Raw genomic sequence first — 27788 nt, forward strand, 5'->3', positions numbered from 1 at the left:
CCAGGGATTACCCACCACCACCCAGCTAACTACTGCTCCCTCATCACAAGTTTTAATAGCTGTATCTAGCTTCGCTGAAAGAATACTCCTATCTAAGGAAAAAGGTGTGTACCTGTGTAGGAAAATAAGATTTTTCTTGAATATGAAAAACATTCTCCTCTAAAAAGTTCATTGTATGTATTTACCATACCACACTTTCCAAACTGGATGAATATCTAATGTCTTGGTAAGTTTCTTGATATATATATAAAAAAAAAGAAAAAAAAACCAAGTATTTCTTAGTTAAAATTCACAAGTTAACCGGTAAATGGGATAAAATTCAATCTAATTCAAAATAACAAATAATGTAGTTTCCAATGAACATACTAAAAAATATAGCAATTATTCACTGTTGAAACCATTTAATACTGATACATAAAAAATTGAAGTTATAAAATAGTCCCATGTTTTGTCAAGCCTTGAAAAAAAAAAATTCAATGGATCTTCAACCTGATATATTAAGAAATTTTCAGATACGATAGATTTTATGACTTCTAATAACAGGATTTCCAAGGGATTTCTCTATTGCCCTATTCAGCTCTATAAATTTGGAAAATGCAATGACATGTACTACTTTCTCAGTCTGGACTCAGTGTTGTAATCACCCATTTCTAGAAGGTGCTAATGATGTATAGCAATGACTGCTATCGTGATGCCAGCTCAATAAAAATGCAGAGCAAAAGCTAACAGCTGACAATGCTCAATTTGCCTCCTATAAAGTGTACATAGTATTATACTCTGCACAATACATTGTAGTGGGTCCCTAAGGTTATTCTCGATGTCTGCTGCTTTTCATCCTCTTCCTACAGTCAAAACTGACCAAGATCTCCAATCTCTTCAAATTTACCTATTATCATATTTTCAGTTCACATTTAAGAACATATCATTCATAAAAACCTTTAAGAACCTTAAAAGGCAATTCAGTGGTCTCATTAGAGAACTTAACAGTGAATGAATAAATTATAAACTGATACAATGTTTCGATTCAATTTCTTTTCTCTCCTAACTACCTAAATATCAAAACTACCTCATTTTTACTTAATTTTAATCCCATCTACCAAAATAAGCCCTTCAGAATTCCAAAGCTATACTTTGAAGTTCATAAACTTATTCTGCATCCAGTTCCACCCTTTAAGAAGGTGTTCTATGACTGCCAGAGTATTGCACAAGAAAAGAACTCATTAAAATTGAGAAAAAGTCCATCTTCTGATGCCATGGAAATGGCTGCTAGGAGACAATTTGCTAGAATTACCAACTCTGATGATGAAGCAAGAGGTAGCAGTGACATCACCAGTAGTTACAGGTGTACGATATAAAAGACATGATCCATAACTACAAACAAGTGCCTGTCTCTGTCCCGAGACTGATGGCTAGGGGTAAAAGCCATAGATAATACATGAGCATGATTTACAACAAATTCTCATTTAGACTTCAAAAACACTTTAGATGTTACCAGAGTCTTGTCACCATAAAAGATGCTAAAGTTGGAAACTTGACCAAAATGTTATTTTTATTACTAAAATAAATTTTTTAATATACTTACCCGATGATCATGTAGCTGTCAACTCTGTTGCCCGACAGAAATCTACGGTCGGGATACGCCAGCGATCGCTATACAGGTGGGGGTGTACACAACAGCGCCATCTGTGGTCAGGTACTCCAGTACTTCTTGTCAACAAGACCTCAATTTTCTCCTCGGTCCACTGGTTCTCTATGGGGAGGAAGGGCGGGTCATTTAAATCATGATCATCGGGTAAGTATATTCAAAAATTTATTTTAGTAATAAAAATAACATTTTTCAATATTAAACTTACCCGATGATCATGTAGCTGATTCACACCCAGGGAGGTGGGTGGAGACCAGTATACATGTTAACAAAGAAGCTAAGTATCCCGTATTTCATTTTTATTAGTTATTCAAAATAACAATAAAAAATAAATAAGTACCTGGTAAGGAAGTCGACTTGAACCATTACTCTGCCTTTAATAAGTACGTCTTCCTTACTGAGCGTAGCGGTCCTCTTAGGATGCTGAACGACTCTTAGGTGGCTAAAGTATAAAGGGCTGCAACCCATACTAAAGGACCTCATCACAACCTCTAACCTCGGCGCTTCTCAAGAAAGAATTGACCACCCGCCAAATCAACAAGGATGCGGAAGGCTTCTTAGCCGACCGTACAACCCATAAAAAGTATTCAAGAGAAAGGTTAAAAAGGTTATGGAATTATGGGAATGTAGTGGGTGAGCCCTCACCTACTACTGCACTCGTTGCTACGAATGGTCCCAGGGTGTAGCAGTTCTCGTAAAGAGACTGGACATCTTTGAGATAGAATGATGCGAACACTGACTTGCTTCTCCAATAGGTTGCATCCATAACACTCTGCAGAGAACGGTTCTGTTTGAAGGCCACTGAAGTAGCCACAGCTCTCACTTCATGTGTCCTTACCTTCAGCAAAGCAAGGTCTTCTTCCTTCAGATGAGAATGTGCTTCCCTAATCAGAAGCCTGATGTAGTAAGAAACTGAGTTCTTAGACATTGGAAGAGAAGGCTTCTTGATAGCACACCATAAGGCTTCTGATTGTCCTCGTAAAGGTTTTGACCTTTTTAGATAGTACCTAAGAGCTCTAACTGGGCAAAGTACTCTCTCCAGTTCGTTCCCCCCCAAGTTGGACAGGCTTGGGATCTCGAACGACTTAGGCCAAGGACGTGAAGGAAGCTCGTTTTAGCAAAAAACCGAGCTGCAAGGAACATGTAGCCGTTTCAGATGTGAAAACTATGTTCCTGCTGAAGGCGTGGATCTCACTTACTCTTTTAGCTGTTGCCAAGCACACGAGGAAAAGCGTTTTTAATGTGAGGTCCTTAAAAGAGGCTGATTGGAGAGGTTCAAATCTTGATGACATAAGGAACCTTAGGACCACGTCTAGATTCCAGCCTGGAGTGGACAACCGACGTTCCTTTGAGGTCTCAAAAGACCTAGGGAGGTCCTGTAGATCTTTGTTGGTGAAAAGATCCAAGCCTCTGTGGCGGAAAACCGCTGCCAACATACTTCTGTAACCCTTGATCGTAGGAGCTGAAAGGGATCTTACGTTCCTTAGATGTAACAGGAAGTCAGCAATCTGGGTTACAGTGGTACTGGTTGAGGAAACTGCATTGGCCTTGTACCAGCTTCGGAAGACTTCCCATTTAGACTGATAGACTCTGAGAGTGGATGTCCTCCTTGCTCTGGCAATCGCTCTGGCTGCCTCCTTCGAAAAGCCTCTAGCTCTTGAGAGTCTTTCGATAGTCTGAAGGCAGTCAGACGAAGAGCGTGGAGGTTTGGGTGTACCTTCTTTACGTGAGGTTGACGTAGAAGGTCCACTCCTAGAGGAAGAGTCTTGGGAATGTCGACCAGCCATTGCAGTACCTCTATGAACCATTCTCTCGCGGGCCAGAGGGGAGCAACCAACGTCAGCCGTGTCCCTTTGCGAGAGGCGAACTTCTGAAGTACCCTGTTGACAATCTTGAACGGCGGGAATGCATACAGGTCGAGATGGGACCAATCAGCAGAAAAGCATCCACGTGAACTGCTGCTGGGTCTGGAATCGGAGAACAATACAACGGGAGCCTCTAGGTTATCGAGGTAGCGAACAGATCTATGGTTGGCTGACCTCACAGGGCCCAAAGTCTGCTGCAAACATTCTTGTGAAGGGTCCACTCTGTGGGGATGACCTGACCCTTCCGGCTGAGGCGATCTGCCATGACATTCATATCGCTCTGAATGAACCTCGTTACCAGCGTGAGCTTTCGATCTTTTGACCAGATGAGGAGGTCCCTTGCGATCTAGAACAACTTCCTCGAATGAGTCCCTCCCTGCTTGGAGAAGTAAGCCAAGGCTGTGGTGTTGTCGGAGTCCACCTCCACCACCTTGTTAAGCTGGAGGGACTTGAAGTTTATCAAGGCCAGATGAACCGCCAACAGCTCCTTGCAATTGATGTGAAGTGTCCTTTGCTCCTGATTCCATGTTCCCGAGCATTCCTGTCCGTCCAAAGTCGCACCCCAGCCCGTGTCTGATGCGTCCGAGAAGAGACGGCGGTCGGGTTTCTGAACAGCCAAAGGTAGACCTTCCTTGAGAAGAAAGCTGTTCTTTCACCACGTTAGAGTAGACCTCATCTCTTCGGAAACAGGAACTAAGACCGTCTCTAGCGTCATGTCCTTTATCCAGTGAGCAGCTAGATGATACTGAAGGGGGCGGAGGTGGAGTCTCCCTAACTCGATGAACAGGGCCAGCGATGAAAGTGTCCCTGTTAGACTCATCCACTACCTGACTGAGCATCGGTTCCTTCTCAGCATGCTCTGGATGCATTCTAGGGCTTGGTAGATCCTTGGGGCCGACGGAAAAGCTCGAAAAGCTCGACTCTGAAGCTCCATACCCAGGTAGACAATGGTCTGGGATGGGACGAGCTGGGACTCCTCTAAATTGACCAGGAGGCCCAGTTCCTTGGTCAGATCCATAGTCCATCTGAGATTCTCCAGACAGCGACGACTTGTGGGAGCTCTTAAAAGCCAGTCGTCTGACGGAGCCGGACACAAGATCATGGTACTGCTGCACAGTCTGTGAACTGTCAACCATGGGGAAGCGAGGAAGTACAGCGACAACCCGAAACTGTCTAGACTGTCTGGGTAGTACAGACAACTCCTTATCGGGTTGCTGAGGTTGCCGCACTGCGTCACAACAAGTCACCTCTGCTGGTTGTTGAACGTCTTCCCAGTGACACACTGACTCCGTAAACAAAAATCCTCTAATAAGGACTAAGCTTGGACTGCATGTCTTGCAACAAAGCTCAAGGTCTATGGGAGCAGGTGTGGCAACAGACGGGGTTAGCGACTGAAGCGGAACCATTACCCTCCCTGGAAGCATGTTATGCTTAAATAAAAGTCCATAGGAGGCTAAGCAGCTTAAGGCTCCTCTCCAAATGACAGAGTCCTCAAGGGAATATCAGAAGGAGGGAGAATAGCACTTTCTCATCTACAGGAACCATATCCGAGAAAAGCTAAGTTCTCTCAGTGAGGGTTTCACTGGTGCAAAAGCAGCAGACCAGAAGGCAACGTTATGAAACTGCTTGACAGTCTTGTGAATTGGCAACAACCAAAGATGTGTGATTGAGGAGCATGCGGTAAGGTATGCAGAGCATGCTGTACGGTATGCAGAGCATGTTGTAAGGTATGCAGAGCATGCTGTATGTAGAGCATGCTGTAAGGTATGCAGAGCATGTTGCATGGCATGCGGCTTATGCTGCATGGGATGAGGCTCATGCTGCATGGGATGAGGCTCATGCTGCATGGTATGAGGCTCATGCTGCATGGGATGAGGCTCATGCTGCATGGGATGAGGCTCATGCCGCATGGGTTGAGGAGGATGCCGCATAGCATGAGGCTCCTGCCTCATGGGTTGAGGAGGTTGCCGCATAGCATGAGGCTCCTGCCTCATGGGTTGAGGAGGTTGCCGCATAGCATGAGGCTCCTGCCTCATGAGTTGAGGAGGATGCCGCATAGCATGAGGCTCCTCATAGCATGAGGCTCCTGCCTCATGGGTTGAGGAGGATGCCGCATAGCATGAGGCTCCTGCCTCATGGGTTGAGGAGGTTGCCGCATAGCATGAGGCTCCTGCCTCATGGGTTGAGGAGGATGCCGCATAGCATGAGGCTCCTCATAGCATGAGGCTCCTGCCTCATGGTTGAGGAGGATGCCGCATAGCATGAGGATCCTGCCTCATGGGTTGAGGAGGATGCCGCATAGCATGAGGCTCCTGCCTCATGGGTTGAGGAGGATGCCGCATAGCATGAGGCTCCTCATAGCATGAGGCTCCTGCCTCATGGGTTGAGGAGGATGCCGCATAGAATGAGGCTCCTGCCTCATGGGTTGAGGAGGTTGCCGCATAGCATGAGGCTCCTGCCTCATGGGTTGAGGAGGATGCCGCATAGCATGAGGCTCCTGCCTCATGGGTTGAGGAGGTTGCCGCATAGTGCTGGAACCCGGCAACTCCCGATGCGGCAGCTCACGCATGAAAGCAGGAGGCGCAGCAAGAACATGCGTCTGGCAGGGTGGACTGCGCCTCGGAGGTGGAGCTCTCACAGGTGGAGGGTGGGAGCAGGCAGCCGCAGTATCTGCTGAGCGCACAACCTCGGCGGGTTGTAGGTTAACAGGCTGCATTGTCAACCTTCCAGCATGATACTCTTGTATGAAGGAGCAAGCTGAGACTGTATAGTCTGCAGCATGGACCACTAGGGTCTATGAAAGACAACAACAAACGGAGTACTGTCCATTGAGACTGAGGGTCTAAAACAGCTGGTGCGGCAACAGACGGAGTTACTGCCTGTTGCGGTACCACCTTGCCTCTCTGGGAGGTGTGCAGTTGTCGTACTGCAGCAAGTCCGAACTGACCCAGTGGCTACACCTAGGCCGTTGGACTTGCGCGGAAGGGACCGACTTGCACTTAAAAGCTGCAAGATTTGGTCCATGGTTTCTGCGAGAAACCTCTTCCGCAGACGAGGAATAAATGGGCTCTCTCGTCTTTGTGTGGGTGGGGTGATCACGTCGGCTACGTGAGTGGATACACCCGAAACCACGGAGGGAAACGTCTGTTCGTCGATCAAGGCCTGATGAACCCATAAGTCCTTCGACATTACTTCTCCCCTGGGCTTGGGAGCTTGTAAGAGGTCCCAGACTAGGCGAACAACTGGCACGAACAGACGAACCCTCGAACGCAACACTGTAACACTTTGCGCTTATCACTTTATCACTTTTGATTTTCTGTTTGCACTTATTTCACTGAACTCGAAACTTTAAGTGGTTAGTACCTGAAACACGCAATCCTATCCTTCATTAAAAGTTAGTAATTGCGAAAACAGTATTACAATGTAACAGAAAAACAAAATGAAAGATAAAGAATTCAGTGGCTGGAAAAGAGACTAAACACTAGATCAAATAAACTACGTTTAAAATCTCTCACCGCATAAAGCCTGGGAACAAGAATAAAACTCTAGAAACGTTTTACCTTCTCCCCTAAAGAGACTAGGGAGAAGAGCAAAAAACGATAACAACGTTACCCGCTTGAACGAAACGTTTATCCTCCTCTCTCTCCCTCCGTCTCTATCTCTATCTCTCTCTCTCTCTCTCTTGACTTAGAACCTGAGAGATGAGCCCAATTATATATATCGTTAAAACATATTATTGTTAAAGGAAAAAAAAAAAACTGAAAGATTTCCCAAATAAAAAGTTCCTTTATTAGAATTAAAACCATTTAAGCTAAGAAAGAATGAACAAAACGCTAGAATCGGTTTACTCTTACTGCAACGTGAAACCGTGAATACTCTCTCTCTATCGTAACGATAGAGCGCAAGTTGAACGTTCTGAACGTCAACAACTGCGGAGACAAAACAAAACGTTAGTTCAACTTTGAAAACAGTACGAGACTATCAAAGAAATTCTTTCAAAAACATTAAAATTAAAATAGCATAAAATCTTAACAGGCAAAAACGATATGACGGGCTCAATGTTAATTAACTTCGGTTCCAAGAAAAGACCGCCTACTATTAGGAAAGGTCGCATATAAACAAACCTAAAAATTAATTTTTATAAGTTTATAATAAAAGGAAGTTAATCGAAGAGGCCTATAAAAGGCGGAGAGATATAAAAATAAATCTATAACTTTGTTAAGCAAAATTAAGAAAGAGAGTCTATACTCTCTTCGACACCAACACTTCCGTCTAAGGGAAGGGTCGGCCATTTAAAAGTGAAAGAGAGTTCATACTCTCTTCGTCACCAAAATTAAATCAAATTAATTCCAAAAACTTGCTAAGCTAATGATAAAGCTTCCTGAATAGCGAAGGCTAAACTCTAGAGCAAATACATCACCAAATCGTGAACAATAACTCCAGAATCAACAGCGTATCCAAGTAGGTCTAGCCGGTGGCACGACAGAGGAAAAATTGAGGTCTTGTTGACAAGAAGTACTGGAGTACCTGACCACAGATGGCGCTGTTGTGTACACCCCCACCTGTATAGCGATCGCTGGCGTATCCCGACCGTAGATTTCTGTCGGGCAACAGAGTTGACAGCTACATGATCATCGGGTAAGTTTAATATTGAAAAATCATTGTTCACAGACAGAGGGAGAGAAAGAGAAGACCTGAAATTCTCTCCCACTGATGGACTAGGATCTCTCTTTCTCTAACCATATTCAATATAAGTCTCAAGACCATCAGATAAATTACCCGATGTAGATACGATAATAGACTGACTATTAAGAGCCTTAGCCTGTGATTACTAATAATAACAGATATTACACAGTTATTTCCAGTCAAAGGGGCAGGAATTGTTAAGGTAACAATGTGATCCAACTCAAACTCAAAAATACACGAGACAGAAAACTTGAAACACGGCAAACGCTGACATAGTAGTTTGAATTTGTGTAAAAACTTTACGATATTTTGGACTTCAGAAAACCTCTCTCTGATTTTATGTACAGTAATCTAGACTGATTTTAATTCAATAAGATCAAAATATATATCATAAATCTCCAATAAAAGGCCAACATCTGACATGAGAAAATTGGCACAACATGGAGGGGGTGAAAACAATCCTTCCTCCATTCTCATACTAAAGAAATTCTTCCTTATGATAATTGGCAAGAGGCTGATACAGCATTGTACATTGTTTATCACAAAATGGGAAAGACAGGGGATGAGGATTATAAGTTTCTTATAAAATTCCATTAACCAGCCATTTCTTATGAAAACGAGCTTTTCTGAGGCGGCCTGTGACGGCCGGTGGAAAAGGGTCCTTCTTTACACTTTTCTAATATAAATCTTCCAAATATACTAGAGAAAGATAAAAGCATGGAATGCAAAGGTTACAACCCTCGCGCGATCACCTTGTAGGTGTCGTGTATTTAACAAGGGCGTGTGAAAACCACTATTCACAGGCTGTCTTCCATTTAGATAATCCCTTCATCAATGGGGAGGACCAGCCATTTCTTATGAAAACGAGATTAAGTAAGTTTAGGAGATACACCATGAATAAAAGGGTTCTGAACTAAAGCAACAAAAATGAACTACAAAAACCAATGATGAGGACAGATCGATTCCAAAACATCAGCGACAGAGATAATGAAGATAGCGAGTAGGATAAATCGTCACGGAGAATAACATTCATTGCATGGTTTTGCTGAGATCAACTCAAACAGGAAAGGAAGGATTATCAATTTTTAATGCTATTGTTTAAAATGCAATATTATTTTTATTTCCATTGAACTTTTACCATACATGCATACATTATATACATACAGTATATATATACTGTGCTGTATATATACACATACACACTTAGTAGTGCCTCATATCCACAGGTATTAAGTTCATAGCTCCCTAAGCTATTACAATCACTGATAATTATAAACACCTATTCCCCATACGCAGTTAATAACAAAAATTACACTCGCATCTTTCTTGTGAATAAAGATCCAGGGAAAATTCACATAGGATAACTGCTTCTACTAAAGGCCAAGGGTTCAAATCTACACCTCTGAATCAAAAACCGAACTATACAGTTGACTTCACCGCATGGCAAGCAAGAAAGATACGGGTTGAGTTTGGCTCTAATAAACATAATTCACTAGAATTCAGGTTCTATTTCAAAACTAATATTAATTCACTGCCATTAAAATTAGGTTGACTGCTAAGTCCGTAACAAGTGGCTATTTATGAGAGTTTTGTCCGGAATATGAATAGAAGTGGGAACATCCAATTATACCTCTTTTTAATATAGAAAGAATTGAATCTTGTCTAGTTAGATTTTTTTGAGATGCATAGGTTCAACAATTAGATATTACACACAATATAATTTTATATATATATATATATATATATAATATATATATATATATATATATATATATATATATATATATATATAATATAAATAATATATATAAAATTGTTTTTTAGTAATAATGGCCGGACAGATCACAACTAGAGGAGTCAGTCTTAGCAATTATGCTATAAATGGTCTTTCAACTATATTTCAGAAGATTTCTAGGCTATATGCATTTATGCTTTTTTAAATTGAAAGATTAAAACAACTTCACACCCCATAAAAAACAGCAATTTACAAAGGTGTCAATTCCAAAAAAAAATTAAATAGTTTAAAGCAGAAAACATAAAAAAAGGCATAAAAAATAAAATAGGACAAAACTAAGAGTTTAAAGTGTATTCCCACGTTCAGGAAATATTAATAATTTTTTTCCAATTCCTAGCTCTCTTCTTTACATGCATGATGGGACCAGAGAAAATTTATCAAAAATTCACTCAGACTAAAATCTTGAATCTAAATCTAATCAATATACAGTATATATAAAAAATATGGTACAGATTTTTATGCTTAAAAACTAAAGGCAATGTCACATGAGCATGAAAATACCATAGCGCTGACTGATTTTGAAAGTTGACCAGAAAAAAAATAATAATAAACTTGATAGAGTATTATATTTGATTCAGGCCTAGTTTGATCATAAACTTAAGGAATAATTCATCTAACCCACATTTGCATATATTAAAGATGTTAATGTGAAATAAATTCCTTCCAATGGCTCTTATCTTGTGCAATATCTCTTTTAATTACACAAAAGTCTGTCTTCGTCTCTGCACTATTCATGATTTTCTGGACCTACATATTGGTCTTCTTTCATGAATATCTACTATTTTTCAAATATACGGCTCCTCTCCCGTCTCATAATACATTCCAAGCACCTTAACCCTTTTACCCCGGGGTATTTGGAATTTCCAACCCTTACACCCCCAGGGGGTTATTTTTTCCCAGCACATTCTGCAGTATTTTTTTTTAAATTGCTCTAACAGCCTTAATTTTTGTCATAGAGAGGTCAGGTTGGTCTCATTCTCTTGGAAATGACTGAATTTTCTCAAAAATTATCAAAAAATATGAAAAACTAATTTTTATTGCATTTATTTGCAAGGATGTACCGGTACGTCCATGGGGGTAAAGGGATGGCTTTTGTGAAACGTACCAGTACGTCCTTTGGGGGGTAAAAGGGTTATATTTGAAATCTTTGTCTACATCAGCTGACAGATACACACCCGGAACACAATATGATTTTTCCCATTTTCCCAGTGACATGAAGCCAGGAATCTTGGCAGTATACAATCGTAACTTTCAAAATTTCCTTAATTCCTATTGGAAGACTACAGTAAATCGCAAGCAGCATATTATAGTTGCAGGTCGTTACAGTATATGTGCGCATCTTTGGTAACAAAACATTACTATGAATGTACTCTACAATAAACTTTATTCACTGATATATCTAAAATAGGTGTATATAATATATATATATATATATATATATATATATATATATATATTTATATATATATATTGTATATATATATGTATATGTGTGTGTGTGTATATATATATATATATATATATATATATATATATATATATATATATATATATATATATAATATATATATATATATATAATATATATATATCTATATACTATATATTTATATATATATATATATTTATGATATATATATGTATATATGTGTGTATTATATATATAAATAACATATATATATACATATATATAAAACTGGGGGCGTGTGAAACGACTACCAGAGGTCCCTTACCAATTAGACTTCTCCCTCCTCAACATCCCCGTTACTACGAGGTGTCGTTCTCTACAGCTATTGCCCCTATACACACACACACACACATATATATATATATATATATATATACATATATATGCACACACATAGATAGCAGTATTATTACAATTTTTTCTAGGCAAGCTATAACCCTAGTTGGCAAAGCAGGGTGCTAAAAGCACATGGGCTCCAACAAGGAAATCAGCCCCGTGAAGAAAAAAAAAAGGAAATCATAAACAAACTATATAAGAGAAGTAGCAGATACAAAATATAAAAATTCTTAAGATCAGTAACATAAAATAGATCATTCATGTATAAAGTATGAAAAGAGATCATTCATGTATAAAGTATGAAAAGAGACATGTCAACCAGATCAACAGAAAAGTATTTGCGATGGGTTTAAACTTTTAAAATTCCACAAATTCCACTCCCAGATTAGGATTATCATTCCAAAATCTTATCACAGCTGGAATAAATCTTCTAGAATACTGTGTATTATTCAGCCTTATGATGGAAAAGGCAATATTGTTAGATATAACTGCACATCTAACACCAGTACTGAACTATAAAGGGATTTTGACGAAGGAAAAATCTATTTCTGGGGAGAGACCTGTGGCGCCCGGTGAAAAGAGTCCTTCTTATATATCTTTTCTGATAAAACCTTCCAATTATACCAGAGAAAGAAAAAAGCATGGAATGCTGAGGTTACTACCCTCGCGCGAGCACCTTTTGGGTGTCGTGTATAAAGCAAAGGCGCGTGAAAACCACTATTCACAGGTTGTCTTCCATTTAGTTAATTCCTTCGTCAAAGGGATGGGCCGATACAAAGGTCCTAGCCAACCACCATCGCCACGACGCGAGCGCCATCTGAACATCATCCTTCTTTTTGGAATACAAAGTGTTGAATTGTTTTGTTGTGCTCTCGGTCTTTTTTATCTATCGTGGCTTTATTTTGTCATGTCCGAAGCTCCATCTTCACACATTCCAATGTTAAGTACCATAGTTTGTTTTGACAGTTTAATTTTGACATAGGAAAAATCAATTTTTGGGCTTGAACCATATCACCCTGATGGAAGTTCCTCTAGGCAGCTTCTATTTGGGTAGTAGATTGGCCAGGGCACCAGCCGTCCGTTGAGATACTACTGCTAGAGAGTTATGGGGTCCTTTGACTGGCCAAACAGTACTACATTGGATTCTTCTCTCTGGTTACGGTTCTTTCCCTTTGCCTACACATGCACCGAATAGTCTGGCCTATTCTTTACAGATTCTCCTCTGTCCTCATACACCAGACAACACTGAGATTACCAAACAATTCTTCTTCTTTGTTCAAGGGGTTAACTACTGCACTGTAATTGTTCAGTGGCTACTTTCCTCTTGGTAAGGGTAGAAGAGACTCTTTAGCTAAGGTAAGCAACTCTTCTAGGAGAAGGAAACTCCAAAATCAAACCATTGTTCTCTATTCTTGGGTAGTGCCATAGCCTCTGTACCATGGTCTTCCACTGTTATGGGTTAGAGTTCTCTTGCTTGAGGGTACACTCGGTCACATTGTTCTATCTAATTTCTCTTCCTCTTGTTTTGTTAAAGTATTAATAGTTTATATAGAAAATATTTATTTTAATGTTGTTACTCTTCTTAAAATATTTAATTTTTCCTTCTTTCCTTTCCTCACTGGGCTACTTTCCCTGTTGGAGCCCCTGGGCTTATAGCATCCTGCTTTTTCAACTAGGGTTGTAGCTTAGCAAGTAATAATGATAATTATTTCCTGCAAGTGATATACCAAAGAATTTTACCTGTAGAGGTATAACAGGGTTCTAACCCACAGAGCGAATATCCCGAGAGAAATCGTGTATATAACAGGGACATGTTTACAACACCCACGGAGCGAATATCGCGAGAGAAATCGTGTATATAACAGGGACATGTTTACAAAACCCACGGCTATCCTTCCCCGAATAGAGTCAACCTTGTCTCGAAGGATGTGGGATAAGATTGGATAAGTGGGAGAGCCTTTACAACTCTGATCCCAGTGTGTTACTGTAAACATGTTCGCTGTTTCTCCATTCCTTCTGGTAGCGCCATCTTGTTTGATAGCTTTGGGAGTTTTCTTCTTGATTCATCAAGTTTTTGTGTGTATTTGGGATTATGGATGCTTCATAGGATGGTACAATCTGGGAAGATCTGAATGCAATGGATGGTCAGAATTACTGTATGAAAAATCTTATGCAACATGCATAGAGAACTGAATGATGGTGTAAGAGATTAATAACCACAAGGAATCCAACAGACCACAAACTTTTGTTCAACAAATCAAGATGGGAGTCAGCCGCTGAAGACCAGACTGGAGAACAATACTTGAAACAAGGTAGAATGAAAGAATTAAAACATTTCAAGATAAACTAATAAAATATTTGATTTTCTCAATAAACCAATTTTTTGTACAGTTGAAGACGAAACAGACCGAATGTGCTATCAAAAGTAATTTGCATGTAAGAACTACATCGAGTAACTTAAATGAGTTGTGTACAGTTACAGAGACATTGTCACTGGAAATATCTTGATGGTGACCTACCTATAATCATGCTTTGAGTTTTGTTAAGATTAGACTTCACCCCCATAATTTACACCATGCATTAATTTTAGCAAGATGGCTATTAAAGGATTCAGCAACCACAGATCTACATACAGGAGATGGAATTGATGCAAATAGCATACAATATATATATTTAAAATTCATCTGGTAATAGTGCTGTATATCTGGTTACTGTACTGAACATCGATATAACTATAACATAGTACTGTACTTATAGAAATTCAATTTAAAATAACTTAAATATTTGATAATATAAAACATGAACAGTATGGTATACATATAAAAACTGAAAACTGTACTCTGGTGAATAATTTTGAATAATTTGTTTATCTTGCATTAAAATTGACCTCTTGTTATTAAACATGGCAAAATTATTAAGAAATTATAACAGTTACTCCCCAAGGGAAAAAGATTCCTTACTATTTCAGAATTATTAAAAACCACAAAAAAATGCTCCCATTATTCAATTTAATACAAGATATTTTCTTACAATTATCACTTCTTCCCAAAGGCTTCTTAAACAAAATAAAAAATTGCTTTTGGTTTAACAAAAAAAAAAAAACAATAAAATAAAAACAAATAAAAACTCATGGGACATTACCCAAGATGTAAATATCTTAAAAAGATAAATTTGTCTACTAATTTCCCAAAATCAATAACAAAGGTCACGGGGTTTTGTAACATGTAACCAGAAAGGAAGAACCTAAATTTACACTCAATTATCAACTGACCTTTGAGAAGAGACATAGCTATACAAAATACAAACAGTAAATATCAGTATTAATTTTGTACTGTCCCAGGCCTATCTATTTTCAACGGAATCTACTTGTTTCTTTGTGTAACTTATTTGGAGCTTAAACTTTAAACAATAAATTCAGAGGAACACATTCTTATTAAGATGAAACTTCTAAACTTGTTTACCATCCTGGTATCAAAATCACCGAATACATAGCAAAACTAACTACATTAATATGAACTTTACTGCTTTACATCCCTTAATTATTATCATGATTTAGTTCACTTTGGATTAGCTTAAGTTATATATAAAAATAATCCCAAACAACAATATTCAATAAAAAAAATAACTGGGTGCCAATGACTAGGAAATTACAATCTACTACAGTATTACTATCTTTTATCATTTTCATTAAACTACTTACATTATTTTACTTATTTTAAGGGCAAATACGAAGATGCGCTTACACCACACCATAAATACTGTATACAAAATACTGTACAGTATATTAAAATCTGTTGTTTCTATAACCATAATCTTATTCTATCAAAAAATAAAAACACAAATGTTTTGTGACCATGTTTTTTTAAATATGTATCAAGAGCAACCCCCAAACATAGGAATTTAAGTCACTGTTTCACAGACTTTATCTGAAGAATATTTGGGGACTGTATTTACAGCCTTATGGGCTACCTTCAAATGGGAAGCAAGGTTACACTTATAACTAAATCTCTTATTGCAATATGGGCATAAATGTCTTTTCTCACCATGAATTTTCATATGAAGGTTCAAAGTACCTTTCAATGAAAAGGACTTTCTACAAATCAGACACTGGAAAGTTTTGTTACCCTTTTCTGAAACACAAACAGTGTTTTGCAATCCTGAACCATCAGCATCATCTTGTCTACTGCACACATTTCTGCTTTCATGGCTAGATTCTGAATTTGTAACACTGTCTGTAACACTGTCACCAACTTGTCCTCCTCCCATTTCACTTTCAGACTCCCTGTCAACACTATCATTGTTTTCATCAGGCCCTACATCACTCTCATTTTGGGACTTGGATTCATCATTGGAGTTCCTCTTGTTGACCTTCACATCCCTTTTTACATAAGATGAACTGTGATCATTCATGTGAACTGAAAGGGCACTTCTGAAACGAAACTTTCTCTGACATATTGGACACTTGTGTCTTTTAATGCCTTCGTGTATATCCATGTGATCTTCGAGGTATGTGCCAGTAGCACATCCTTTCCCACAGATTTTGCAAACATACTTCGTCTTTTTACTATGTTCAGCCATGTGTCTTTCAAACCGCTCTTGATTGGAGAACTTTCTGTTACACAAAGTACAATTTTTTATTCCTTCTTCATGTGCTAAAATGTGAGATTTAAGTCGTACTTCACTAGAAAATGTCAAACCACAAGTCATGCATTCATATTCCTTGTCAACATGAGATTCCATGTGTTTTTGCAACATGGCACCATTCAAGAAAACTTTACTGCAGACATGGCAATTAAGCTTCAACTCTGCCATATGAGTATCCGTGTGAGCATCGAGATGCGAAAGACTTGGAAAACTGTTTCTACATAATATGCATTCGTAAGAGACCCCTTTATGAGTCTTCATGTGTGCGTATAACTCCTTCTTTGACCAAAAGTTCAAGTTACAAATGACGCAGTCATTTACCATACATTTCTTTGCATGTGTATTGAGATTGGACTTTTGCCTGAACCTCTTGTCACACTTATCACACTTATACCTCTTGATGCCATAGTGCACATCCATGTGCAGTTTCAAGCTGCTTTTTGAAGAATAATATTTTCTGCAGGTAGTGCATTCAAATCTTTTATCGACATTGGCAGCCTCTGAATTCTGTGAAACTTCCTCATTGGGTAAACTTGTTGCAGTCTTTCCACTCATCTTCTGAGCCTGAAAAAAGAAGACGTTTGTTCAAACTCTGAGCAACTTTCAATCCTGATCACTTTATCCAAAGTAAAGTCTTTTATCTTAAGCAGTGGTACAGCCATAAATAATCATGAGTTAGACATATCAATAATCAATACACTTTATGGCTACTCTCAAAAATCAGGTCTCCCATGAGAGATCAGCTGGCTAGGCTCCAATAGCATAATACTTTGTCCCATGCAATCTTAAGTTATCCTTTTCACAATGCAACATATTCAGACAATGTGTGCATGCAGTATTACTACATAATGTAATATAACTGCACATTCAATGTTTTGTGAAGTTGAAGTACGTAACACTTTAGCAGATTTGGAACCAGGAAATAACAATGCATACGAAAACACCTACAAAACCTGTCATCTTCTTCATAAAATCCCCTTGGGAATACAAGCTAAGATGGGTTTTAAACACTACAATTTTGGCTTCTTTACTGTACTGTTTTCACTGACATCAATATAGATGAAGTAAAAGTAATATATATCTACTGGGTACTTATATTTATACCTATATATAGATATATATATATATATATATATACACAGTATATGTATATATACATATATATATATATATATATATAATGTATGTGCATTTGAAAAAAGAACTCAAAATATATTTCACTATGTCTATACCGGTATCCTTTAACAAGTTCCGACATATGCAAGGTAGCACACGGGGTAAGTATTCTTTGGCAAAATATAAATATACCAAATAGTTACACTATATAAATTCCTCTGCCACCATAAAAACTGCCTCAAAACTGATTTACATACATGTACTTTAACTTTTCACAAGATGATATAAGGTCATTTAAGCTGTTAAGCAGCTAGAAAAGGATGCAATTTGAAATTTGCTAAAATACTGTTTATACAATACAAACTAAGAGAGAGAGAGAGAGAGAGAGAGAGAGAGAGAGAGAGAGAGAGAGAGAGAGAGAGAGAGAGAGAGAGAGAGAGTTCATATAATCAACAATGAAAACATGTAATTCGAGTAAAGTATTACATAAAATGTTATGCAAAGCATCTAACTACTTAAGCAAAATGTTTACCCCTGCATCCAAAAATTAAAACATACATAACAATACTATATAATAATAATGTGTATAAACATTCAAAATACACATTAAATTTCCCAGAAAATCTAATACAATGGTAATACTGTACCAAAAATACCTAAAGAATGGATTTTTAAAACTACAAGTATTTAATACAACTAATAACGACAAGAATTATATGTACAATTCTATTACATTAAGACATCTGAGCATTTCCTCCAATATCACAAGAGCAAAAGGATATTTTCTTTTGAATACTATAAGCACATTACTGTACAGTAACAACATGGACTAACTCTAACACCTCCATAGCAAAAATTCATCAGATATAAACCCATCAAATCTCTCTCCCAATGCTGACATCTTGACTGCTCTTCCATCTATATTCAAACTCATTTCATGTAATTTTTAAATGTTGTTCTGTGTAAGTTTTAATGACAATCTGTTCTCCATTTTTGGAATTTCCTTATGCTACTATTTGTTCTTTCTACCCAAAAAAATTAGATCTAATTTGAGATTAAAATCAACATGTTTTACCCCATCACAATCTTGTCACTAGTTAGTAGTAAGTTGGTCAAGTACCACCCACCCCCTGAAATACTACCCCTAGTTATAGAATCCTTCAAGTACTGACCAGATAAGCTAAATGTTGGATCCCTTTGTAAATATAGCACTCTTCTTTACCTACACACACAATCACACCCAGAGAAGTCCAGTATAAATTCTTCCTTTCTTACATATTTGAAGACACCAAACACATTCACTCTAGTGGGTGGCTACTTTAACCATACCGTGGCAATTAGCGTGTATGATAGGAGTAGAAAACTCATTAGGTATGGTAACCAACTCTTCTAGGAGAAGACCAAACTAGTCATTGATAGTGCAATAGCCCTCTTAACCATGACATCCCATCGAATTGGGTTAAGAGTTCACATGCTTGAGAGTGCACACTCAACCACTTTCCTGTCCATTTACTCTTCTCGTTTTTCTCAAAAGGTCTATTGGGCTAGTATTGCCAAGGGTTTTATGAAGAGGCTGCCTTTTCCATATCTTCTTTTATCTTCATTTCCTTTATTTATATAATCATTTGTTCATACTATTACTGTTATAGTTTTCATTGCTTTTGTTTACTTTATCCTTCACTTCTGTACTCAACAGCTTTCCCCTTGGGAGCTCGGGCCTTACGGTGTTCTTGAGTTGTAGCTTGACTTATGACGACTAACAACATACTGTAATGGCGATAATACTCTTGGATAGTGTCGCAGACTGTATCAAGATCTTCCACTGTCTGGGATTAAGATGTCTCCTGCTTTCAAAACCAACAGTACTGTCTTTCTTTCTGTATATACTGTAATGTTAATATTGTTATTTATCAGCATTTTGCTACTTCTCTTTTATAAATTATTCTTTACTTGTCAGTTTATATTTTCATATTGAACTGCCTTTCCCATAATTCCCTTGGGCTTGTCGAATTTTCTTTTTCCTGAGGGAGACAGTTTTGCTTATAATCTTAGTACTGCAGTTATAATAACAATACTGTATTAAAGGTCCACATATACTGCTGTTAAATTATGAGAAATGAACTGTTTTTTCCATTTTTTTCATTTATGGAAAACTAATGGCTCAGAAGAAAAAAAATATGGTAGACTGCTGAAGTGAAGGAGTGCTACTACAAACACCAGTGACAATGTTAGACAAGGCACATTGTGATGTGCAATCAAGACTACATGTGCAAATACAAATTATGATGAGTACTCTTCTCAAATTGAATGGGGTGTGAAAGCTATTCTATAAGCTGTTAGAATGCCAATTATAGCTGAAATGTAATCTAGTATGCACTAATCACCTATAAAAAAAAATATTACAAATAGAAATTGCAGTAATCTATAACAGATTTCAGTTTTATAAGCATCCAGTCTCCAAAAAGTGCTTATCAATCTACAAGCAATTAAATAAGTGACAGTTATTGTATCACATGTGGTAGTATACATCATGCTATAGTATATCAATACAGTACAGTAAATATTCAACAAGAAAGAGAACAATTCAGTTGTGTAAAAGTAAAGGGGGTTATAAATACAACTGTTAAAAATTTAGAATCAATCGTGAGGTAATATGAATAGTATAGAATATAGATGATGGTTTGAATGAGCATAGTTTATGACTCTGATTGTAAACTTACGATTAAATTCATTATTCCAATACTCAACTAATATTCATAGGCTATATGCTTCAAGCACGAGTTAGGTGACAAGGAGTGGGAAAGACTTTTCTTGGATTCTAACTAGCCCAACCCAGAGACTACACCTTGTCTCCAGGTGTCAACAATTAGTATTTGTTTATAACCACCTTCCCCTTCCTTCTGAGTGCACTTCATTGTGGGGAGGTGGGAGGTGTCTATATCAATACTGGGTAAATACTGAAACACTAACATCCACAATACTTCTATGCTGAGCCCCACAATTAGCAAGGTGATGCAATAGTGGTAATACAGTAGTTAAAATCCACCTTGCTGGTAACATGGAATTGAAAGTCAAGAGAAAAAATAAAAAATGCTTCTTAACAATAATCTTGATCTTTGCAGCATTTACTTGTTAAAGCCTGAGGATGGCAAGACTTTGTGTTTCTCTTCTTATTATGAGTGACATGAGAAACAATTCATGAAAGCACCTTTAGTGAGGATAATTGTCTACGTACCTGGGACTTAACCATACAACAAAGGACATGCTAGTAAAACTAAATCAGACCCTAAAAATACAAAGGTACATCTATACACAAATATGTGTACCTCTTGTCCCCCAAAATACAACATCCGAAAAAATTATAGGAAGGCTAAAGTTTAGGTAAGAAATCCCCTAGGTATAAGCTAATAAGTCCCTCAGAGCAATTAGCCTAAGGGCCCTAATACAGTATATGACATGTGTAAAAGATTTTGATGTCCTCTAATTAGAAGAATTCAAATACAAGACTGCATCTCCACTGGACTGTATATGCAAAGATAGAACAGCCTCATCCATATTATGATGCAAATCAATAATAATCTATCTATTAATTAATACAAGGAATTTCTAAGAGAGAAATTATGTTATTTCTAATTATGCGCAAAAGGTTATTTACCTTGTCTTTAAAACATTTAGTTCTTACCCAGTAGGACTTCAATGCTATGACTGGATACTAGATATCTACTGCACTCAGGGTCCTCATTAATACGGGAAACTACAGCAGCAATGTGTGCTTTGGTCTTGCAATTATTCTTTGCTCTAAATTCTACACTGCATAACAAGGAATGTACCCAACTTATCCTCTTGGCAATGGCAAGAGTTATAAGGGAGAGGATCTTCACTGATAATTCTTGAAACCCAAGAGAGTCATTGGTCAATAAGAAGGTACAGATAATTATGTGAGCACCACATCTAGATTGAGAGAAATGTACATAAGATGCAGGAGAAGCTTTAATTACAAATAAGTCTTAGCTATTATGAAAGATTAAATTTAGCGCATCTTAGCACAAAATCCAACATAAGCCTGTATCTTTCAATGGTCAGTACTGAGGTACGGTATTCTTGACATGCCTCAAGATGTGGAAACCTTTATGATGTTGTTCACAGACTGTTTAATAGCAGAGATCTCTCTAGATTTACAACAGCTGAAAAAGGTGTATCTCTTACCCACTCAGTGAGTTCTCAAACACAGGGCAAGTCTCCCTTGGTGCAGCAATGTCTTTACTGTATTGTATGTACAAAGTTTGATGGTAACTAATGCAGCTTTCCTGTGGTTGGAACTTTGTCAGTAGTCTGATATTCAAAAATCATAATGTGCCAAGTTCTATTAGCTTATGGTTAATATTCTTGTGACTGCAATGTACCTTGTCTACATATCTGCAGCTAAACATCTAGACCAAATGTGAAGTATACAATGTTTGCACCAACTTTCTAAGCCCACCTTCTTTAAATGTGCACTTTGGGGCCCCTTAAATTGGAGCTCAGTTGTACATATGACATCCATGCACAAGTGCCACTCCAGCCCACTCACAAAAGACTGAATCAATATACGCCACCTTTGTGTTCATGGCTCTGCATAAGAGCTGCCAGTCCCAATGTGGACCTGTCCACACCACCCGTCCATGGCTAAAGGAACTAGATAACTAAGGATGAAAATTTGATGAGAATAAGGAAATGTGTGGGGCCACAAAAATCACTGAGGTGAGATGAAGGCTTATGTATGGGAAAAAAACTCACAAACTTGACCAAGCTGCCCAATGTCAGATGGCAAGGGAAATCCTCAGTGATATAATGCAGGGGTTATGTAGACAAGAGCAAAATGTAAATATCCTGGCTCTTGATTTAATGACTATTTCAGTGCTTCATCTTCAAGGTAGCCCCTGTAGCCCTCTCACTTACCCACAGGGCAATGGGACAACTAATTTGGTTAAGCCCCTCAGTCAAGATATTGAGCAAGGATTTGGCGCTTTGAGCGAAAAAGTGAGAGTTGAGGTGCTAGGGATGAACATTGTTCTTAAGCCATTCTATAAGGACACAAGTGCCCTATCAACAAAGGTGTTGCATCTCCTGACACCCAAATTACAAATGGAATGAGTAGCCTCTCTGAATGAACGAATAAATATAAAAGGACAAAGCAAAGACCAGTAACCCAATTCAGGAGGTGTCTGGCATTCCCAGCAGAATTCTTACAAAAAAAATAGTTTTGTTGTCAAGAATTTCTGGGAAGAGTCATCAACATGATTTTTCATTGAATTACCAGCAGCAAGACATAATGTAAAGGTGGCAATAAAAATTTTAACAACTAAAACCCAGCAGCAAGGTGAAAACATCTGTGCTGGCTATTTAAAATCAAGGAAACCTCTTATTTCCACTTTCACTTGTCACAAGCTCACTTTGGAAGTATGTAGAATGTGAATATTGGGAAAGTTTCATTGAAATAATTAGTTTCATATCACACTGTCATATTGACTTTGTTTCCATAAATAATAATACAATTGGTTTTTTTCTTACAGGCTATGAAATATAATTACACTATATTTCAGCAATTGTAAAAAGGAAGCCTATTACTAGTTATTTCTTTAGATTATTATCTGATGATTTATGAAACACTAATACAAAGCAAATTATACATCTATCAAAAGCTATAAAATTTCAACATGAAACTATACGTCAGCAAAATCCTCTCTATTAACTCTCAAATGCCCAATAAAGTAAAAATGTATACACCGTAATAGTTAAAATTAAATGTAGACAACTTTCCTTTCTTCAAGGTCTGAGCAGATACATAAGAGGTACATTATAGTTTTCAAATACAAAATATTACTGTTTACAATATATTCAAGAAAATTAACATAAAACTTTCATAACAATCATCAACATTTATAGCATTTCTTAGTGGTTTCACATAAGTTGTATGGGTCTCTTAATAATATGACAAATTCGAAGATAATTTGTATTTTTCCTAACCATAAAAACCTTAGCTATTTACAAAGGGTTACCTTTTAGCGTTGCTGAAATGGCGAGCCATTAGAATTTAACGAGGGTGTATTACCCCCGCACTAGTTAGCAGGGGGGTAGGGGAGTGGTAGCTAGCTACCCCTCCTCCCCCTCACACACAGGTGAATACTCACTTTCACTTAGAGGTAGGACTTGTCTTGGGGGACAGGGCTGGCAGGCAAATATGTGTAAATAGCTAAGGTTTGTATGGTTAGGAAAAATACAAATTATCTTCGAATTTGTCATTTGTTCCGTAACCGAAATACAAACCACGCTATTTACAAAGGGTGACTTACCCCTTAGGAAGGGTGGAAAGTCCCCAGCCATACTGGCTTTGGCTTTACCCGGGGACTCAGAATCCGAGTGAGTCGCACTCGAGAAAAGGAGTCCCTGCACCTCACAAGTTCCTTGCTCCGCAAGGAACCATGTGGCCTACGTAAGCTTGTGTGTGAAGGAAGAAGTGTGACCCGTCCTAGGCAGTTGACCTGGAGTTCCAGAAGGAACTCTGGGTTAGGACGTTCCCAATACCACCTCGTCAGGGTATGGGGGACGCGACAGTATTGACTCAATACTCGGAACACAAGGAAGCATGGTTTACCTGCAGAGGTTCGAGGTCAGCTATGCAGAGACCAGGATGCTGCTTCCCCGTAGAGGGGATGATGAAGAAAGAAATAAGAGCCAGGCATACTTCTTTCGTTCATGCAGACTAAAACCTGATAACAATGCCCTCAACCTTCTGCTACCTGTCCAAAAAGGAGCCTGAGGTTAGACCAGCTGTTGTGTAGCCACCACAGAGCGATAGAAAACGTATCGAGACTCCTGTGGGTCACACCCTGCAGGAAGCGGGCTGCAAAGGTCATTAGACGCTTCCAGACTCCAGCTTGTAGCACCTGTGTCACAGAGTAGTATTACTCGAAGGCGAGGGACGTTGCGATGTATCCAACATCGTGCTGTAGGGCGACGTGACGGGGGAGGGTCTGGAGACAGGTCGAGATGAATGTCCTTGAGTCCGGGCTGAAGAGGTATACTGGTGACTCTCCCCCCATGTCCTCCTTGTGCTCCCAAATCGGCTGCAACTGAGGACAAACTGCAGCTGTTCCCAGCGCTAACCTCTCGATTCCTTTACTGGCAAGAAAGAGAAGGTCTTGGGACATCAGATACAGAATGGAGACTCGAAATCTTGAATGAATCGGACCGAAGGGCCGGGACCCCCAGATTCTGAGTCTAGCCAACAACTCAGGAGCGAGCCTGAATGTTGCCTTCCCCTCTTCCTTAGAAAGGGGGGAGTCGCAAGAGACCAAGAAGATTGCTTACACACTGGCCGTGGCCAGAGTGAGCAGGAGACCCAAGGCGGAATACAATCCGAGGCCTGTCATAAAGGGTCTTGAGAAGATCTCTTAAAGGACTAAAAGTCCGAGCCATGCTCCAAGTTGGAGGTCTTCCTCCGACTAGGGCAGGGACAATCGTAGCTTCGCATGAGCGAGGATAGATCCAGCGGGCAGGAAAAAGTTATTCCTTTAAGCCTGAAGGTCAGGGAAAGGCTGAGCGACAGGCTTCATTGCCGAGAGCGGAAAGGAGTTTCCTCCCGCCGAAAGGCAATAAGACCGTTATTGCTGGAGAAGAGGCCTCAAGGGAAGAGGTATATCTCCCACGGCACCAACCACCTTAGACTCTTCACTTTGCCTGGGAGACCCCTGTGGATGACTATCGCAGATGACGCGAACTCCGTACCGCGACTGTAGCGGGTTGTCTCCTCTTGAGGAGGAAGCGTAGTGTCTCCAGGCATGAAGCCGAAGCGACGCCCCGGTTCGGGAGAGATGTCGCAGTGTGGATGCTTGAGTAGTTTGTGCTGTGGGAGAAGCTCTCCCGGGAGTTCCGTCAGGGGAAGCAGAGGGTCTAGAAACCGTTCTGCGCATAGTCCCAGTGGAGCTCTCCCACTGAAAGGTTGACACACAACCTGGTCTTGTTGAGACCCATTGTCCACAGACAAAAAGGAGGGAAGACGCAGGCGTCGAAGTTGTCCCACCATCACCGGAATGCATCTTGCCAGAGTCTCGGGGTCTGAGACTGGGGGGAAGAATAGCGGAAGCTTGAGGTTCCAAGCTGTCGCGATCAGGTCCCCCAGACCAGCACTTGCTGGTTACCCAAGGTCAAAGACCCCCAGGTACACTCTCTCTACGAGGCTCTGCTCGGATAGTCTGAGAGAACATTCCCGTGCCTGGAACGAGAGAGCCGATGGTGGTATTGAGAGAATCTCAATCATCCCGGTATCTCTACTGCAAGATGTGAAGGTGTGAAAATGCGTCCCCTGCTGGTTAGAATACGCCAGAATCATGAAGTCGACTTGGCAGGAGCTGTAGGATCTGTAGAGGGGCCAGACTAAGGCCCCTAAGCCTGCCTGAATGATGGAGAGGTATCCTTCAGGTCTTGACCATAGGCCTGGACCGGAACATGCCCCCCCCCCCCCTTCCTTTGACGAGTCCGAGAACCGCATCAAGAATGTGGGGAAAGGACGAGAATATCCACTACCATCAAGAGGCTCCATAGGTCAACAACCATTGCAGGTCTAATAGTTCCGCTGGTCCCATAGGGCCAGGCAGTCCGGTTAAACATTGCCTGAAGCCACCGGAACTTGGATCACCCCACATGGAACTTATCCTGAGGCGACCGTTCGGACTATAGACGGGTCAATGAGGAAAGGAGAACTAGGAAACGTTCCAAGGTAGGGCTGAAAGCTCTGCTTGACTGAGAACAGGTACTGCGACTCTCCTCAGTCTTGCCACAGTCAACCGAAAGGAAGGCTCGGAGGATGTGGTAACAGAATCTGGCGTCCCCAGGTGGTCACCCATCCAAGTACCGACGTTGCATAACCTCGCTGGACGGACGAGAAGCGGGGTTTCCAACGTGGTAAGGCCGTTGACTCAATATCATGGCCAGATACTCCAGATGTTGAGGCAGAGGAAGAGAAGGCTCCAAGCAAAATACCATGAGCCCACACTCATGGTAAGCATCCGGAAGCTTGTCCCGGTGCTGAAGAAGGTCGAACCCGAGCCTACCGGAGTTGACCAGCCCTCCAAACAGCAGAGGAGGCGGAAGCCTGCACCCGAGCGGCCAAGAGGAAGGCAGGGAGAGTTCTCTGGGGAAACAAACCTGCTATGCCACAGCGGGATAGCCACACTGCATCATAAGCAGGAATACTTGCAGTCTAGGCTGAATTCGACGAGCACCCTGGAAGATGGATGGAATGGAAACTGAAAGTACCCGTCCTTCCGATCCAGGGTTTAAGGAGTCCTGTCGCCTCGTTACCAGTCTGATCGATTCTGCTGGTCTACGCTGGCCGAAGTTTGTTCGACAAACTTGATCAGGGCTGAGAGGTCGACTACGGACATCCCCTCTCAGATCCTTCCTTACAAGAAAGGATCGACCGAGGGGGCCGGGGGTGAAGCCGTCGATGATCCTAAGGAAGACCTTCGCCTAAGGTATGGATCATTCTGCCCAACCGGGCAACTCTGCTGACGCTATGGCATAGAGGTTCAGAGACACTGAATTCGCTGAAAGAGACGGCAGGCGCGATATCCTTGGCTAATCACAGAGATTGTGCGGGAATGGGCATCGGGAAGCTGTCATTCGGAGGAGTAACCTTAAGCATCCTTCCAGCGAAAAACCTGCAATCCTAGAGTTCGTGAACTCCTTTTAGGACTATGCCCCCCCCGAGGGAGTCTCCCGTGCCATCTGTTCCTGACAGGAGGAAACTGCAATTGGACACCTTGTCCCAGTTGTCGTAGCCGATAACTTAGGCCGACGTGGTTGAAAGAAAAGGGCGCTGGAGCCCTGCAGAGTCTGGAAGAAAGCGCCTTGGAGGAGTGAAACCGGAAGTCGATTTCCTCCGCACAGCAGCTGTCTAAGTTTCTGTCCTTGGGCACAAACAAACTCTTCTCAAGGATGGAAGGGTGTCTGAGGTCGTCGACCTCCACAGATGAGACACCCGAAGGAAGCCCTCAGTCAGCGCGTCCAGATGGTACAACATCGAGATTGTCCGCAAGTTAGATACTTAACAACGAAAGGCCAAGGTGCCTGAGCTCGAGAGGAGGAAAGTACCCCTGATCTTCCTGTAGCTTCCTTGAACCAAACCTCGGGCCGTAACCGAGGAGGGAAAGAACCTGGTAAGCTCCCAGAGGAAGAGGTAAGCAGTCACCC

General features: G+C 40.1%; 1 protein-coding gene across 3 annotated transcripts in view; it reads right to left on the minus strand.

The window, feature by feature from the left end:
* The window catches only part of LOC137627820 (zinc finger protein 26-like), a 142787-nt gene that overhangs the window by 96285 nt on the left and 18714 nt on the right, over window positions 1–27788 (minus strand). The window contains exon 2 of one of the 3 annotated variants that reach the window (XM_068359194.1): window positions 13624–17003. The exons of the other annotated variants lie outside the window; for them this stretch is intronic. Coding sequence (XP_068215295.1) covers window positions 15696–16994 — 1299 coding nt within the window. The 5' untranslated portion in view covers window positions 16995–17003 and the 3' untranslated portion in view covers window positions 13624–15695. Of the gene's footprint in view, window positions 1–13623; window positions 17004–27788 lie in introns of those variants that run through there. 3 annotated transcript variants of the gene reach the window in all.

The sequence above is a fragment of the Palaemon carinicauda genome, chromosome 35 (assembly GCF_036898095.1).
Source record: "Palaemon carinicauda isolate YSFRI2023 chromosome 35, ASM3689809v2, whole genome shotgun sequence".
NCBI classification, from domain to species: Eukaryota; Metazoa; Arthropoda; class Malacostraca; order Decapoda; family Palaemonidae; genus Palaemon; species Palaemon carinicauda.